The sequence below is a fragment of the Oncorhynchus keta genome, chromosome 6, assembly GCF_023373465.1.
Source record: "Oncorhynchus keta strain PuntledgeMale-10-30-2019 chromosome 6, Oket_V2, whole genome shotgun sequence".
Lineage (NCBI taxonomy): Eukaryota > Metazoa > Chordata > Actinopteri > Salmoniformes > Salmonidae > Oncorhynchus > Oncorhynchus keta.
Window position 1 is genome coordinate 14,668,181 of NC_068426.1, and position 18,486 is coordinate 14,686,666.

An 18,486-nucleotide genomic window follows, 5' to 3' on the forward strand; every position below is an offset into this window, starting at 1 on the left:
ATGAATGAAAACAAAATGTTCATTTTTTCTCTTCAGTTAAGGTCAGGGTTAGGCATAAGGTTAGCTGTGTGGTTAGGTTTAAATCAGATTTTAAGAAGATAAATTGTAGACGTAATTATGATTTTGTTCTTGTGGTAACTAGTGACGACGCTAAATCTGTGATTGCGGATAACTTCTCCCCTGCGACTATCGTCAGATGACAATGTGATATGAGTTCCCGCTGTGTCTCGCGATCTGCTGAATTCATAAAATTCCTACGCGTCTATAAAATCGGCCATTTCGTGGTAGGCCATCCGCTGTTGCAGGGCAAGTGTTCTTCTGTCTGCAAGTCAATTTATAACATCGCACAATGAACGAGACCGCAGTTTCATTTGCCAAGGATTTCTTGGCTGGTGGCATCTCCGCTGCCATCTCCAAAACGGCGGTTGCGCCCATCGAGAGAGTCAAGCTTCTCCTTCAGGTAGCTATTGGTCCATGACTAGCTAAAGTTATGCCGCCTCTGCTGCATGGCAAGCATCAGCTAGCTAACTTAGCCGTTATCACTAGCTAGAGAAATGCACGCTGCTTATCACCCTTGCGGCAACTTTACATTTAGCTAGGTATGTCTTTTCAATGTCTTGAGGCTGTTATATTGATTTGATATGTTCAATAAACGCAGGATGGTTATCTAGCATCTTCTGCTGGTTGCCATAATTCGAGGTCATGAGATGTTTCAAATGACCTACACGTTAGCCGGCTGGCTAACGCAGTCCGTCACTAGTACAGGTTGGCTAGCTCAGCCACACAATGCTAACGTTAGCTAGCTAACAAAGCCAGGGCCAGTCTATGACATTGGGCTATTCCTCTTTCTGGATGGCACCTGATATCGCTAACTACACAACTAATTTACATGTAACAATTTAGTTACTTTACTCGACTAACTAGCTTGGTTTCGTAGTAAATCATACCAGTAAAATATACATTATCACGAATTGAACAATCGAGTAGTTGTGTAGTTACTGCAGCCACAGTGGTAGAACTGAGGTTAAACTAAATACCTGGCTGGCGTTGAAAGTCTGCAGGGTAATTTGACCGGCAAACAGTAATCTAGTGTTCTTAGTCTATCTTGTTCAATTAAATAGTTGATGCAAATCGTTAGCAACCAGAAAGACCGGATTTAAGCAGGTGGCAAGGTCGAGACGAGCAGCGCTCGGAGATTACTGCAGGGCAGGAAACGTCAGCATTACCAGCATGCATCTAAGGGTTTATATATTTTATCATATAAGTGTTCTCATATTCTTAACAGGTCCAACATGCCAGCAAGCAGATCAGCAAAGAAATGCAGTACAAGGGTATCATAGATTGTGTTACCCGCATTCCAAAGGAGCAGGGCTTCCTTGCCTTCTGGAGAGGTAACCTGGCTAATGTCATCAGATACTTCCCCACCCAGGCCCTCAACTTTGCTTTCAAAGACAAGTACAAGAGTGTCTTCCTTGACGGCGTAGACAAGCGAAAGCAGTTCTGGAGGTACTTCGCTGGCAACCTGGCCTCTGGTGGTGCTGCAGGAGCCACCTCCCTTTGCTTTGTCTACCCTCTTGATTTCGCTAGAACCCGTCTGGGAGCTGATGTCGGAAAAGCTGGTGCGAGGGAGTACAACGGTCTGGCAGACTGCTTGGCGAAGACGTTCAGGTCTGACGGTATGAGGGGTCTGTACCAGGGCTTCGCAGTGTCTGTCCAGGGCATCATCATCTACAGAGCTTCATACTTCGGAATTTATGACACAGCTAAAGGTATAGACTTTTTAACACCATAAACAGCTTTTCACAGAAAGCTGTCCGTTTGTGCGATATGCATATGTAATATTATGTGTGGTATGTAACAGGTATGCTGCCAGACTCCAAGAACGCTTCCATCTTAGTGAGCTGGGCAATCGCTCAGTCTGTAACTGCTGTGGCCGGCCTGACCTCCTACCCCTTCGACACTGTCCGTCGTCGTATGATGATGCAGTCTGGCCGTAAAGGAGGTGAGTTTTCCTCCTCACCTACACTGTCCAGTGTTTAGGGAGAAATTGTACATTGGAAGACTAGTAGAAACATGCAATTCCAAATACAACTAAATTGACATTATGTCCTAACTTGGGTCAACTTTTTCCTCCAGCTGATATCATGTACTCTGGTACCATTGACTGCTGGAAGAAGATTGCTCGTGATGAGGGTGGCAAGGCCTTCTTCAAGGGAGCCTGGTCCAATGTTCTCAGAGGCATGGGTGGTGCCTTTGTGCTGGTCTTGTACGATGAGCTAAAGAAAGTCCTTTAAATTATTGTTTTTTTAACATCACTGTTGAATTTACATTAAATGGCTAAATGTAACAACTTTCCACTCCTATGGATCCTGCATTCTGCCTTATTTATGTGAACCAGCTAGTGGTCTGCTACTAGTTGAGGGTGGCGGCTGTAAGTTGATTATCTTTCAAACGTTCCGATCTCATTTACCAATGTCATTCCTGTATAAGAAACCTCAAATACTACTCCTGTCCACCAGTGGGTATGTTTCTAACCACCACTTGAATAAATTCATTATAATGGACAAACCTACACTGGATGATGTCAGTGGTGTTTTTTTATGGGGGGGGGGGGGCTGCAAAGTGAACTGTTCTATTGGTATGCAGTTTTGTTGACTGTGGGCTTCAGAGATTATGGGAAATGTGCACTGATTGGCTAATCAAGTGCATGAAGCCGATTACACCACTTACAGCTATAGTTCTGTGCTTATCAACTACTTAGCCTCTGACTTAAAGCTATGGTTATAGTCTATTACAATTTAAATGAAATTACTGTACCAGTGTTTCAGCATGTAATAAACTTCCAGGATGTTTTCAGCAGATGGAATATGAAGATTTTGAAACATCTGGAGACTGCAATGTAAACTGAACCCATTGCATGAATTTGCACTACCTGGTTTAACTGGCCTGTTGCCCTACGCAGTCATACATACTTGGATTTGGTTGAGTTATGGCATAATGATCCAAGAAGTGAAATATAGTCGCTGACAAGTTTGAACAGACTAAAAATAATATTTAGTTTGTGCCAATGGTGTCCGGTGCCTTGTTGGCTAGTCTTGCCATAGGCGTGTTACATGATCCCAGAACACTCCCTTTTGGCTTGTGACCGCACAGTTCTCATTTCTACAGTTGGAATGTAGTTCAACTCCTGTCCACATGTTATGGTATTATGGTATGCTTTACATTAGGAGTCTGGTGGGAAATTGGCATAGTTGCCTTACATGTGGTAGGCAAAGTGCCCTCTAGAGTAAACAAAACTCATTGCCCAGCCTCCCCCCATTTAAACCTGGTTCTATGCTCACATTTTTACATGGGTGTAGAATTAAAGACATTGGGAAGATCTTCCTGATGAACTCCAGAGCTAGTCAGGCACTCATGTGTTGATGGATCTGGACAGTAAGGTATTTAAATAATAATCTGCCTTCAAACAAATTGACAAGTGCCACCATTGACTTGTATGCTTTTTATTTTAAGACAAGGTAGAACCATGACATCTGGTCACAATGCGGACACAGTGGACAGATGACATTGTAATACCGTGTGTAGACATATTTCTGACAATCAGAATATGGACAACATCAGGACATGTTAACAAGTATAAATGAGGTTATAGTGAAGTAAAATAATTAGGATGGATTTTAGTCCCCAATTGAATGAAGACAAAGCAAATGTATCACAAACTGCTGCATGATACTACCTTTAATCTAAAACTTTTGTATGGAAAGTACTTTTTTTCTAATACAATATATCATGCAATCAATATTTTTTCCAATAAAAGCAGATGATGGAAGCTGCTTCGGTAGAATCAAAATGGAATGAAACTATCTTGGGAGCATCTGTGACACCAGCATACATGGGGCAAGGAGCAGCAGAAACCCTTTACTGGCCATCCCTGGATTTCCACCTGTAGCCAGACCAATGCCCTCTGATCCTGAGACACAAGATACAGTAGAAAGAGGTCAGCACAGACCCCTGGAAGAGAAAGTGAGATGGATCATAATCTAATTTACTGTAGTACATTCACACCCACCTTTGATCAAAGTTCCTGACCTGATATTCAACCAGTAGACAGTGCGCTGTTGGGCTATAGTGGCCCTGAAAAAAAAGTGCAATGCAGATTAATGAAAGTTTGCCTGTCAAAATGCTGTGTGTGAGAGAAACAGATTTTTTAAAATCTGACTTTTGATTTAAATTGGCATATAATTTAATGGTAAATGTACCCTTATTCTTCTAATGTCATGTATTATAAGAATTCATTAACATTGTCATATCATTTGTGTATAACGTGCGGAGCAAAACGGATCATCTAGTTTTATAGACTCACAAAGGGTTCAAGATTAGATTCAGGGCTCTATATTCAATCTGGATCGCTGAAGCTTAAGGATTGCGTACTGGAAATGTAAAGATTATTCCCGATTGAGCAGACATATGCAGTCTTTACCGTGAATGCCTGAACATTGCTTTTAACATGGCCTCTGGAGGTAGTGGTCGAGATTGAGCAAATATGCAAGTTTACATTTGAGTAATAAGTGTAGCCAATGGTATTTTTTAGAAAAGTGTAGTAAGGGTGATGAGGCTCTAAACTTAATAATGTAACACTGAACTATACAGATTGAATAGAGCCCTTGGTGTTATGTTCTTACATGAAGTAGATCGTGTTGGTATTGTTGGGTGGTAACCAGGTAAACACAGTAGTGTCGTCTTTCACATTAGTATTGGCATGGGTGATGGCACCTTCTTTATTTCCTGAGCACTTGGAGACACAATCAGACTTGTCAATCTCTTTCTAGAATGTTTAATTTACTCGTGGAATTTTCACCCCAATTAGGTTACAACATGGGAAGCTATTAACTTACCTGCAGGAATTTGGTATCTGGAGGAGGAAGTTGCCAACTTCCTAAAGCATTAGTGCTAGTGCTGGCTGCCGATCTGGCCTCCAGAAGCACGCCTCTGTAGTTTGTTCCAGTTATGGTCACTTATGGGGAAATATACCAACAAACAGTACAGAGTGATACAAACAGGCCATTGCGTTCCCCTTCATCTGCAGAAATGTGGTATCTTGAATCAATGTTCAGGCATGATAACAGAAAATGTAAGAAGCCTCTGACACACTGTCTTACCCATCGAAAAGTGCCTAGATGTGACCACTATCATTGGCCTGCCTTATCCCTTCCACTATGAACTAAGAACTGTAATATTTAAGACAACACATTTTTCTAATTTGTGAACTATTTTTTAGGGTTATTTCATAATGTCAGTAGACAAGTGTTACTGGTCCGATCAAATTAGAAATCACATCTAGTTCCTTGGGCATGTCCAAAGCTGTAAGGTGTAGGTAGGATGTCCAACATCTTACCTGTAATGGGCTGGCCAGTCTGAAGGGTCTTGGTGCTGGTGAGGATGGTGTAGGGTGCTGGGGTGGGCTGTGGCTGCACCCCAGTGTGACGAGGAACCATGTCATCACAGGCGGAGGTGGGTGCACCATTGGGAAAGCTAAAGCAGGGAGAGATCCCTTGTAGAAGGACCAGACTAAACATCAACAGCTCCATCAGGTCAAGTCAAAGTAATCCAGCACAGCAGCACTACGTACAGAGGGCAGGTGGGGGAAGAGTGAAATGGGAGCCTTGAATCAAGAGATGCTCTTTTGAAGCAAATTACTGCTGAGTCACTCATGCACATGCCTGTGCACTAACAGGGCTGAACCCTTGACATGCGCAAGAGCAACAGTCCCCATATTCTATCCCCCCACCCCCAAAAAGCTTTATCCTCTTTTCATGGCAAGACAAAGTAACTCTTTCTTCTTCACACACTGCTGTGAAAAATGACAATTTTACTCACCACTCGTGCACATGCCCGTGCACCAACAGGGGTGTCAGGTGAACCCTTGACCACGCGCAAGAGCAACAGTTCCCCATTCTATTTCCCCCAAAAACATGTTTTTCTATGCATGGCAAAACAAAGCAACTCTTTCTCCACATACAGCCATGAAAAATATCAATTATGCTCACTGGACTCGTGGCTTGATGTCAAATTCTCTGAACTGCAATGGAAAGTTATTGTACAATGTGACCAAGTAAACTGTGTTTAATCACCAAGTCATGTCATCAACAGCAAGCTTTTACACCATGAGTAGCTCTAATCTATGGATTACTGACCATGGCTCTGGATGAGTCAAAAAATTATTTTGCTGATGGAATATCTCTCAAGAATCAACTTTTTCCAGCAAACGCACTCCATGTAGCAAAATGTTCTAAACATAATGGTAAAAGAAAACAGCACCTCATACAGAATAGTCCTGAAAGGTCCAGACAGTGAGCTTTGTTTTATTAAGCACTTTACACCAACAAAACAATTTCATATAAACAGATGTTTTCTTATGGAAGTGTACTTTTATATCCTCCATTTCAACACCTGGTTTTTGTTGATATATCCCAGATTCAGGTTTACAATATAATTTCATGACATGGTCTCATTTCAAGGTTTTATTTATAACAAACAATATCTGGAGTGAACAACTCCCCAAGAACCATCAGGTCAACTGGCTTTCCTTACAGAGGCAGGTATGGTAATTAGTCAGAACTGCCCAGAAAGCGCACAGCTTGGTTTCCCCTCATTAGAGTCAACCACTAAAATAGACATAACCAGTAGACACAGAACCCTCTGCAGTCAAATTCAACCGGACGGCTCGATTCAATCTGTAGCGTGATTGACATTTAAAAGGCAACGTGTCTGCGTTCGCAGAGACGGCATATACGATAAATGCTGTATGTGAGCTCAATTGACACCTTGACATTTCAAATTGCACTATAGCGCTGAACTTCAGCGATACGGATTGAATCAAGCCCCTAAAATAATGAACAGAATGAGTTCTTATCAACAGTCTCAGACATTTCAGTGATGACAACTAGTTAGGACCATCAGTTTTTTTTGCGTTTGTGCTTCTTCTTTTGCTGCGAGCGTCTTTTCTTCTGAGGTCCTTGGTCTGACTCCAGGTTAATACTGGGCCCTGTGACTGCCTGTCTGTTGTCCTTTATTAAGTCCTCCCGAGCAATTGGCTCAATGATGGCACCTAACTGGGTGACGACCTTTGGCGCTGTGATCTTCTGCACTGCGTTTTGGGTGTTCCAGGTGCGGCCAACAGGAGAACGGATGGTGCGCTCGAACTGTATGGGGTTCTCAAATGGGAACGGTAACTGACACACCTGCAAGAGAAGAAGAAAGAAGAAGTTAAACCAGAACTCATTGTCATACTTGTTTTTTTTTTTTTTGGGGGGACCATCCTCATCTGACAATGTCATATCTTCGTAGTAAATAGTACGCGAGCTAGGTCACCTGGTGTGCAGCAATGGAGGAATCCCGCTTCTCTGCGATTATGATGTTAGGGAGCTTTTGGTCTTGTCTTGGTGGAGGTGGAGCAACTTTTACCCGGAATCTTAAGTGGACGAAAAAGCAAACAATGTTAGGGGGACAAACTCAAAAATACCTTCACTAAGCCTGCATGATACCACTTGGAGCAGTTTGTCAAAAGACCACAATTCAATGCCTTTGCCATCTACTTACCTCTTGCGTTTGCTACGAGAAGGTTGGAGACCGAGGCCCCCCCACTCTCCCCACCCAGGCAACGTCAGGTCAATAACCTTCGGCCTTCCTGCCTCCTCCTGTTTCCTTTTGTCCTTCAGGAAGTCGGAGATGACATCATCTCCTGCAAAGGCCTCTTTAATGATGACCCTCTGTTCCTCCTTGTCCTGAGATGGTAATACATGACAGGTAAAGGCAGAGTTTAATTTCCCAGGTAACAGCATAGGATACGTAAAGATCTTTTTGCAGGAAGGTGAGCTGATTGGTGCATTGAAGCCTTCTGCAAACCGAAGGGCGCTCATTTCAGATGAAAAATACATGTATTGGTCTTTGAACTGTGTCCCTTACCTCAACATCCTCAACAGCTGTTGGAGCAAACGGCATTTCGATGACCTTTGCTTCCTTGGTCAGAACCTCATTGGGATCAATCATTTTCTTTCTCTTTTTGTCTGCCTGTCGAGTTGCAGACTGAGTGTCTGTTTCCTCTGTGCCCAGAATCTGGGTGGTCAGAAGTGCTGTGTCACTGGCAGAGATGTCCTGACTGAGCAGCTCCACATCCTCCAGGGTCCTAACCCGTACCAGGCCCTCCTCCAGCAGGGCAGGGCTCTCCCCCTGGCCTAGACCTGGGCCTGCCTTGGGCTGGTCAGCTGGAAGCTCCATGTGGTTCACTAGCCCATGGAACAGGCTGGTGAAAGTTGAGAGCCCAGCCTCCTCATCATCAGAGACCTCTAAAGCCTCTTCATCATCTGAAATCTCTACAGCCTCTTCATCATCATCAGAGATCTCTAAAATCTCAGCTTTCTTCCCTTCTGGAGTTTGAATGGAAAAGGAGTTGTACTTTGTGAGAGACAACACAAACACAAAACTGGGAACTTGTCCCACTGACATTTCACTCTGGATCATGATAGAGTGAAACTAATCTGCAAAGACCTGATGCTACATTGTGACACACTATATCAATCACCTTACCGTCATTCTCCTCCATAGGCATAGGTGCAACCTTAACATCTTCAGTTTGACGCAATTTCCGCCTCTCTTCAAACCCTCTTAAAAGTGATTCTTCTTCAGTTTCCTCCATCTGCTCCTCATCCTCCTCTTGGTCGTCCCGTCCTTCCCCTGGTTTTCCCACTTCTCTGGGCCAAACAGGAGGATCTAAACGGTTGCTTTCCTCCATCATAGGCTCTGTAGAAAGCTTGCCTCTCATCCATGGATTCACCTGGTCCAGTATGGGCTCTACGTCATTCACAAAGTCTGGCAAGGTCTCTGCTGACTCCTCTTCATCCTCCTCATCTTCGTCAGCAGGTATTACCAACTTCTGCGTCAGATCTTTGTTCACTTCCAGCTGTTTCTGCATGGCTTTGCGAGCCTGGGGACCAAGAGAAACCAAATGAGTCTCCAATTTATTTCAGTCTCACGACACATACCTATGGCGATATATTTTAAACATTTTGATAGAAATTAAAGTAGTGAGTCAAACAAGTGTTGTGCAAATATAGAATGCAACTTTTAAATAAAAACCTGTCTGTAAATTAGCCCGTATATACACATTGAACAAAAATATAAAACGCACCATGCAACAATTTCAAAGAGTTCATAAAAAGGAATATCAGTCAATTGATATAAATTCATTAGGCCCTAATACAGACATGCATCTGTTGGTCACAGATACCTTTAAAAGAAGTAGGGGCGTGAATCAGAAAACCAGTCAGTATCTGGTGTGACCACCATTTGCTTCATGCAGTACGACATGTCTTTTGCATACAGTTGATCAGGCTGTTGATTGTGGCCTGTGGAATGTCGTCTCACTGTCATTGGAAGAGTGAGAAGTTGCTGGATATTGGCGGGAACTGGACCACGTTGTCGTACACGTCGTTCCAGATTGGTGACATGTCTGGTGAGTATGTAGGCCATGGAAGAACTGGGACATTTTCAGTTCCCAGGAATTGTGTACAGATCCCTGCAATATGGGGCTGTGCTTTATCATGCTGAAACATGAGGTGATGGCGGTGGATGAAAGGCACAACAATGGGCCTCAGGATCAGGATTGCTGTACATTCAAATTGCCATCGATAAAATGCAATTGTTGCCTCCTGACTGGTGCCGTAGTCTAAGGCACTGTATCACAGTGAAGCTGTGCCACTAGAGATTCTGCATCACAGTGAATCTGTGCCACCAGAGATTCTGCATCACAGTGAATCTGTGCCACTAGAGATTCTATCACAGTGAAGCTGTGCCACTAGAGATTCTGCATCACAGTGAATCTGTGCCACCAGAGATTCTGGGTTCGAGTCCAGGCTGTGTCGCAGCCAGCCGCGACCGGAAGACCCTTGAGGCAGCGGGGTTCCATATTTGACAGGTCAGAGGTCAGCCCTCACACACACTTTTTAATTTAAAAAAAACTACAGAATTTAAACTAGAAATGAAATTACCATCAACTTTGGTGACTGATTACATTGTGTAAGATTGATAAAGAGTTGTATAAACAATATTACCGTTTGACCAGTCAGCATGTTTACATGCACACCATCTTTGCATTTTCTCATTGTCATTTGCAGATTATATTGATTTTAGTCTTGAAAAAAATATTGGTATCTTTGTGACTCACTACTTATATTTTAAACATTTTGATAAATTTCTATCTCCACATGATACAGCTCTTTTCTGAAAACACTGGTTCTCTCAAACTGCCCGCCAATACATTTAAAATATTTTTGCTAATAAAATATTGCGACTGGTAGTGTAATATCTTTTAAAAAAACATCTAAAAACGTCTTAAAAGCACATTACCCCATCATCATATTTTGCCATGATGGCCTTGGACTTGGCCCATTTGCCACTGTTCTGGTGCTTCAGAGACATTCGTTCCTGTGGGAATAGAGATGAAACAGAGAAAATAAGCAGGTTTAATGCTAATAATCAGTTTATTCTTAGTTTCTTTCAAGTTGTTTCCATCACTCTCTCCTTTCATGTAAAGGTCTCACAAAGCCTACTACCTTCATTCTTGACAGTTCCATCTTCTTCAGCTCCTCCAAGGCAGCAGCAGGGTCTGTCTTAACCATTTCATCAAACTGTTTTAGATACTCCTTACGCATCACTTTCTTCTGTACCCTGTGGTATCTGGGGAAGAAATGGGAATGTTATTCATCATGTTGTGCCTCCGATGTTCCCTTACACCATTCACAAGCCACCTTCCTTCCACCATCTCAGTTAATAAACCTCCCCCTGGATCAGCTAATTTCCTTTTACTTCGCATTGCTCATCCTCCAGCAGAATTTACAGCTACAGAAGCTAGGAATTTCTTCTCACCGCACAATTTAGGAAAATCAATACAACAGTTCACTTTTGTAGTGCAAAATAAATAAAGCGTCAAGCCCTCATTAATACAGGGTACGTAATACATGGTTCAGTTCTATCAAACCCTCATTAATACAGGGTACGTAATACATGGTTCAGTTATATCAAACCCTCATTAATACAGGGTACGTAATACATGGTTCAGTTATATCAAACCCTCATTAATACAGGGTACGTAATACATGGTTCAGTTATATCAAACCCTCATTAATACAGGGTACGTAATACATGGTTCAGTTATATCAAACCCTCATTAATACAGGGAACTACATGGTTCAGTTATATCAAACCCTCACTTTTTGCTTTTGATTTTTTTCCCCCTTTTGGCTTTCGCTTCATAATAAGACTGTAGTACTCTGGTTTTTTGGAGTTCTGCACGACGGATCTTGGCCTGCAAAAAAAATGTAACAATGTATTATATATTGGTTGTAGATATGTGACAACCAAGAACCATTTAGAAAAACTCCCTAATTTGTACATTGTTGTTTTTCAGTACATTGTCCGTTTTGTCTACATACAGAATGAAGTCAATATCAGTAGTGCGTGCAGGCCTCTGTCCCTGCCCAGCACTAACACACCATATTCAGCTTATTTTACGCATCTGACCACATACTGGATGTCATGCTTGAGGCGGGGACTCACCTCCTCCAGACTCATGGCCCTGAGAGAAGCCTCCTCAGTGGGTGTCAAGACAGGGTCATGGAGAGGCTGCTTGTTCATGCGTAGGAGGCTGAATATCTCCTGTTCTAGGGGAGTTTGGGCCTTGAACATAACATATGAATCTGAAATTAGTTTATAATCATGTTACATAACCAACAAAATCAAAAGGATCTTTTTACACCCACCTTCCATCCAGCCACCACCTGCTCTATGCGTTTGGGGCCAGAGGGTTCCTGGTTCAGTGGGAAGACCAGCTGCTCTGCCTTCTGGTTCTGTAGGACCACACTCTGCCAGCGAGACACCTCTTTCGACGTTTTCTCAAAAGCCACTTCTCTTTGGATCTGTACAAGAATATTTGTTCAATCGTCTGAGTTGTGCACAGTGGCCTGCATTCAAGACTAGACATCCTGCCTCTGTCGGTGGTCTTACTTTCTCAGTCTCCTTCCTGGTCAGGGGCGTCTCCAGGGTGCTCTGGTTGTGTTGAAGGTTCTTCAGCTGCTTCTTCGTCTTGATTAAGGCACTGGGGGTCTTATCCAAGGTTCCAATGAGGTCAGACAAATTTATTTTGTCTCCTTCACCTGTCAGTCATGACACGCAGACAGACATACAGTTTAGACTCAGCTTATTGTTCAAACACATTTTGATTTCCATCACGGTTCCTGGAACCTGACATTACAGACATTTAACTTTCACAAACTAACAAAGCACAAGGTATTTTCAAATAAGTAAATCAGGTACATTCAGCATATTTTACCTTCAGCATTGACTGTGAATTCTGACACCTGAATGCTTGCTTCAGACCGTTCAGTAAGCTTCTTCCTGATTGTGAGAACAATGCACATCAGACAAAAACACTACCCCAACACTACCCCAACACTAACCCAGCACTGCCCCAGCACTACCCCAACACTGCCCCAACACTGCCCCAACACTACCCCAACACTACCCCTTCCTGATCGTGAGAACAATGCACATCAGACAAAAAAAAACAGATCAAACATGGCTACAAAAGCAATACAAGTAAAAATGTAACATTACATACTGGTGAATAATATAATGAATTGGTGGGCCAAGTTCACCAGTCCTCATTTCTCCTGTATAACTCCAGAAGCCTAACTCATCTAGGAAGGTACTACAGGAGCACAATGTTCTGACATCTCTCACCTCTTTTTCCCCCCAAGCGAGCTGATGGCCTCCAGCAGCTTGCAGTGTTTCCTCTCATCATCGCTGCCTCCCTGTATCAGACAAAACACACAGCAGTGCTCTACATTCGTCCATTTTACTCGCACATGCACGTAAATATTTTGCAGTGCGATCTGGAATTTTCATTTAGGAGCACCAGCGACTGAGAAAATGAAGGATTCTAGCTTTATTACCCGGAGACATTTTTTCCCATGCTCCTAAATGTATTTCTGTATGCATACATTTTCAACTTAGGAGCAAACATGTGCCTTGTAAAAAAGGTCAGCGTAGAGCACTACACTGTACCCTAAATGAACCGACCAATCCAGAATTCATGTGCTTTGAAAAGTCAGCGCATACTGATTCTCAATATAGTGACCTCTTGCATGTTCCTCCTGCATGTTTCAAATTCCAAATATACAGATAAGCTACCGTCTTATTATTGCTCAAGATAATTACTGTAGGTGTGTGTGTATCCTACCTCATCCTCACTAGCACTAATGATGTCATCTGCCAGTGCACGTTGAAGCTCCTCGTCATCTTCGTCATCCGTCCCCTGGACCACCGTCTCACAGGAACTGGAGTGGGGGACAAAAGAGCTACCTGTTACTTCGCACTTAGTTATCTTTTTATTCCATCAATATTTGACTAATCTACAAAAGACCATCCTCATTAGCCCCGGAGTTCTGTGCAACGTGTAGTTAGCTAGCACACACACACATGTGAACACCCCTTCAAATTAGTGGATCTGGCTATTTCAGCCACACCTGTTGCTTACAGGTGTATAATAATCAAGCACAGGAAATCTCCATAGACAAACATTGGCAGTAGAATGGCCTTACTGAAGAGCTCAGTGACTTTCAACGTGGCACCGTCATATGATGGAGCAACTCAGTTTGTCAAATTTCTGCTCAGCGAGAGCTGCCCCGGTCAACTGTAAGTACTGTTATTATGAAGTGGAAATGTCTAGGAGCAACAGCAGCTCAGGCGCGAAGTGGGAGGCCACACAAGCTCACAAAACGGGACCGCCGAGTGCAGAATTGTCACAAGCTCACAGAACGGGACCGCCGAGTGCAGAATTGTCACAAGCTCACAGAACGGGACCGCAGAATTGTCACAAGCTCACAGAACAGGACCGCCGAGTGCAGAAGTGTCACAAGCTCACAGAACGGGACCGCCGAGTGCAGAAGTGTCACAAGCTCACAGAACGGGACCGCCGAGTGCTGAAGTGTGTAGTGAGTAAAAATGGTTAGTCCTCGGTTGCAACACTCACTATGGACTTCCAAACTGCCTCTGGAAGCAACATCTGCACAATAACTGTTCATCCGGGGCTGCGTGAAATGAGTTTCTATGGCCAAGCGATCACCATGCGCAAGTGGTGTAAAGAGTGGTGTAAAGCTCGCCGCCATTGGACTCTGGAGCAAGTGGAAATATGTTCTCTGGAGTGATAATCACACTTCACCATCTGGCAGTCCAACAGACTAATCTGAGTTTGGTGGATGCCAGGAAAAGAGTGGAGGCTGTTATAGCAGCAAAGGGGGGACCCTTTGTTTACATATCTTGCATTACTCATCACATATGTATATACTGTATTCTATACTATTCTACTGTATCTTAGTCCGTTCTGCTCTGACATCGCTCGTCCATAGACATATAGCCTTAATTCATTCCTACTTAGATTTTTGGGTATGTTGTGCAATTTGTTAAGATATTACTTGTTAGATACTACTGCACTGTTGGAGCTAGAAGCACAAACATTTCGCTACACCCGCTATACCATTGCTAATCACGTGTATGTGACCAATACAATTGGATTTTAACTCCATAGTAATGCCCATGATTTTGGAATGAGATGTTCGAAGAGTAGGTGTCCACATACTTTTGGTCATGTAGTGTAATAAATAAGTGCGACTAATTACTTGAAATGAAAGGTCGAGAGCCACTGATGGTGCCAAATACACCAAATCACGTTAGTTAGCGATTTGGCTAATATCATTGTATGCTGTCATGGTATGCTGTAGCGTTAAGGTTTTCCTTCACTGGAACTAAGGGGCATAGCCCCAACCACGAAAACAGCCCAGACCATTATTCTTAATCCACCAAACTTTACAGTTGGTACTATGCATTAAGCGTTTTCCTTTGGTGAGCCAGGTAGCTAGCTAAAACACAAATGTTAGCTACTTAACGTAATTTGATGTATTTGGTACCATCAGTGGCTCTCGACCTTTCCTTTCAAGTAATTAGTCGCACTGTAAAGAATATCAGTAGAGGTCCGAGTTATTGAAAATGTGAGTTCAGTGCACAAACCTTGTAATCTTCATAGTTTCTCCACTCTTTCGTGCAGCTTTTGACTTGGCCATTTTGACTAGAAACTCGCAAGAAACACACGTGTAACGTAAATGCCGTATGGGAGTCAAATCTGTCGTACGCTGTCGTAAAAGCGCGTGTTCCACAGCTGGCATGTTCGAGGACATCAAATGCTGCGTACTACGCAGTTGGAACTCGTGGCCCAGATCTGCTGAAATTGACAAGTGTGGGTAACTGGATATTTGCAGCACAGGTAGAACAATGAGGTTAGTTAGAAAAAAATATTTGCTTGGAGTGTCTGAAAGTTGGCGTTGCAAAAGAAGTTGGTGGATCAACAGCGATGGGTGTAACACAACAACAAAAAACATCAGTGGCTGGATCAACAGTGATGAGTAGCTTAATGTTTACATATCAGGCTAAGAGATCTAACGTAGCAGGTTAGGATCATTAAGGTGGTAGGTTAGCAGAATGTTAGGTTTAGCTAAAAATGCGACAGTTTTCAACAATCGACTAGTCATGCGGACCAATCAGATGTATTTATATAGCCCTTCGTACATCAGCTGATATCTCAAAGTACTGTACAGAAACCCAGCCTAAAACACCAAACAGCAAGCAATGCAGGTGTTGAAGCACGTTGGCTAGGAAAAACTCCCTAGAAAGGCCAAAACCTAGGAAGAAACCTAGAGAGGAGCCAGGCTATGAGGGGTGGCCAGTCCTCTTCTGGCTGTGCCAGGTGGAGATTATAACAGAACATGGCCAAGATGTTCAAATGTTCATAAATGACCAGCATGGTCAAACAATAAGGCTGGGCCAGGAAGCATGTCCGGTGAACAGGTCAGGATTCCATAGCCGCAGGCAGAACAGTTGAAACTGGAGCAGCAGCACGGCCAGGTAGACCTGAGGCATGGTCCTAGGGCTCAGGTCTCCCGAGAGAGAAAGAGAAAATTAGAGTGCATACTTAAATTCACACAGGACACCGGATAAGACAGGAGAAGTCCTCCAGATATAACAAACTGACCCTAGCCCCCCGACACATAAACTATTGCAGCATAAATACTGGAGGCTGAGACAGGAGACACTGTGGCCCCATCCGATGAGGGCCAAACAGAAAGGATATAACCCCACTCACTTTGCCAAAGCACAGCCCCCACACCACTAGAGGGATATCTTCAACCACCAACTTACCATCCTGAGACAAGGCCGAGTATAGCCCACAAAGATCTCCGCCACGGCACAACCCAAGGGGGGACGCCAACCCAGACAGGAAGATCACATCAGTGACTCAACCCACTCAAGGGACGCACCCCTCCTAGGGACGGCATGAAAGAGCACCAGTAAGCCAGTGACTCAGTCCCTATAATAGGGTTAGAGGCAGAGAATCCCAGTGGAAAGAGGGGAACCAGCCAGGCAGACAGCAAGGGCGGTTCGTTGCTCCAGAGCCTTTCCGTTCACCTTCACACTGCTGGGCCAGACTACACTCAATTCCATAAGAATTTAGCTCTATAGGAGAAAGTCCTGCCTCCAGCTGTTTGCTTAGAAATTCTAGGGACAATTAGGAGGCCTGCGTCTTGTGACCGTAGCGTACGTGTAGGTATGTACGGCAGGACCAAATCAGAGAGATAGGTAGGAGCAAGCCTATGTAATGCTTTGTAGGTTAACAGTAGCAATCAGTCACGCAAAACGGTCTTGAGTGACAACAAATCTGCCCAATTAGCTGATTCACTTTCCATACACCCACTTCTCTTGATCCTCCCACTTCTGTTGACACGGCCACTTACAGACACACTCCATTTATGCAGTTACCCATTACCCGAAAAATAATGCTAGGCTCAAATCATGACCATCCAGTTTATAAATTTTTTTTTTTTTAATAATTTAACGAGGCAAGTCAGTAAAGAACAAATTCTTATTTTACAATGACGGCCTACCCTGGCCAAACCCTCCCTTAACCCAGACGACACTGGGCCAATTGTGTGCCCTATGGGACTACCGATCACGGCCAGTTGTGATACAGCTCGGGATTGAACCAGGGTCTGTAGTGACACCTCTAGCACTGAGATACAGTGCCTTTGACCGCTGCTCCACTCGGTAGTAGTAGTTCATAATTAATGACTTATCTTCTTCTGGAACACGAATTCCCTCCACAAACTGTTAGGGACTACATAAAGCTATCCCAACAGCAGAGCTTTCTTTTCAGCACAATGGAGTGAATCCTTACAACTGCTACACCTGGCTATCAGCGGAGCCTTGTCTGGCAGCAAAACAGTTCATATAGCCTCATTTACTGCCTTTTTAAAAAACATAGCCGATATGGCTGACTTGCCTAAACAAATGTGGTTTCTACTGACAATTGAGATGTACAAACTATGGCATAAGGGGACGACGAGCGCATAAGAGGCAATTCATAATTTTGATTAAGACATTAATGAACGATCTGGGACGGCCGTAGTCATAACCATTTGTTCAGAACTTTAGAAATATACAGTGACAGAATTCAGAACATGGGCCGTTCTTACAGTATTCTCCCTGTACACCAAGTCAGAACTGCAGTATAAATAAATGGGGCAAATAAGCAGACAATGAAAGCTCTTACAATATTTGATGATTACATTTCTCTAAAACTGGCTATAGGCTACAGTGCACCACCAAGCCAGAACAGTAGGCTAAGTTATGAGGGGGAAAGGGAACAAATTATTAGGGTGAGACATATGGGCTACAAACAGTTTACTACAGAACACACACAGTATTAATTTCTTAGTTAAAGTATATATATTTCCCTGGCATATTACATAATTTATGCAGTAGCATAAAATACATTTTTGGACTCACCTTGTTGTGCTGTACTCACTTGAACAGAAAGGTGGCACGGAGGTCCTTGTGGGCAAATTTTGTCATCAAAGTCTGGCATTATCTGAATTTATGGTGCTTTCAAGACAAGTGGGAACTCGGAAAAACACAAGGTCGAATCATGACGTCATTGATCTTCAGGTCGGAGCTCTAGAAAGAGGCCCGAGTTCCAGACTTGGAATTCCAAGTTCCAGACTTGGAATTCCTGAGTTGGATGACTGTTCAAAACGTATTTTCCCAGTCGGAACTAGTTTTTTTCAGAGTTCCCGGTTGTCTTGAACTCACTAAAGTCATGCTGGATTGACAGCATGGCCAATGTATTCAAACTTTTCTTGCCCTCGGTGTTGAAAGTTTATCCTTTTAAGCTTGGAAAAGAGACCAATAAACCCAGACTTGAACCACACACCCACAACACTGAATAGTAGGCTAGTGATTGCTTTGCAACACTCAGAGTTAGCCACTGTTTCCTTCCAAACCACTCATTGTTGAATTAGCGATTTCCAACTTGTTGTGTAACGT

General features: G+C 43.3%; 3 protein-coding genes across 3 annotated transcripts; 1 reads left to right on the forward strand and 2 right to left on the reverse strand.

Annotated features, from left to right (window-relative positions):
• Window positions 1-266: 266 nt before the first annotated feature.
• Window positions 267-2,572, forward strand: si:dkey-251i10.1 (uncharacterized protein LOC100038774 homolog). The gene is made up of 4 exons (XM_035771794.2): window positions 267-460; window positions 1,286-1,769; window positions 1,862-2,002; window positions 2,137-2,572. Exons 1-4 carry the CDS (start codon window positions 350-352, stop codon window positions 2,292-2,294), a joined length of 894 nt encoding a protein of 297 aa, XP_035627687.1. The 5' UTR covers window positions 267-349; the 3' UTR covers window positions 2,295-2,572.
• Window positions 2,573-3,487: 915 nt separating this feature from the next.
• si:dkey-251i10.2 (uncharacterized protein LOC562682 homolog) lies at window positions 3,488-5,718 on the reverse strand. Its single transcript, XM_035772854.2, has 5 exons — window positions 5,396-5,718; window positions 4,896-5,014; window positions 4,683-4,792; window positions 4,070-4,134; window positions 3,488-3,970 (listed from the first exon to the last, which is right to left on the reverse strand). Exons 1-5 carry the CDS (start codon window positions 5,586-5,588, stop codon window positions 3,861-3,863), a joined length of 597 nt encoding a protein of 198 aa, XP_035628747.1. The 5' UTR covers window positions 5,589-5,718; the 3' UTR covers window positions 3,488-3,860.
• Window positions 5,719-6,346: 628 nt separating this feature from the next.
• Window positions 6,347-15,564, reverse strand: si:dkey-251i10.3 (uncharacterized protein LOC553498 homolog). Its single transcript, XM_035771795.2, has 15 exons — window positions 15,121-15,564; window positions 13,295-13,391; window positions 12,796-12,866; window positions 12,386-12,450; window positions 12,061-12,209; window positions 11,817-11,972; window positions 11,614-11,733; window positions 11,268-11,362; window positions 10,611-10,734; window positions 10,405-10,482; window positions 8,587-8,983; window positions 7,966-8,426; window positions 7,600-7,784; window positions 7,372-7,471; window positions 6,347-7,241 (listed from the first exon to the last, which is right to left on the reverse strand). The coding sequence occupies exons 1-15, from the start codon at window positions 15,486-15,488 to the stop codon at window positions 6,957-6,959; spliced, it is 2,751 nt and encodes a 916-aa protein (XP_035627688.2). The 5' UTR covers window positions 15,489-15,564; the 3' UTR covers window positions 6,347-6,956.
• Between the last annotated feature and the right edge of the window lie 2,922 nt (window positions 15,565-18,486).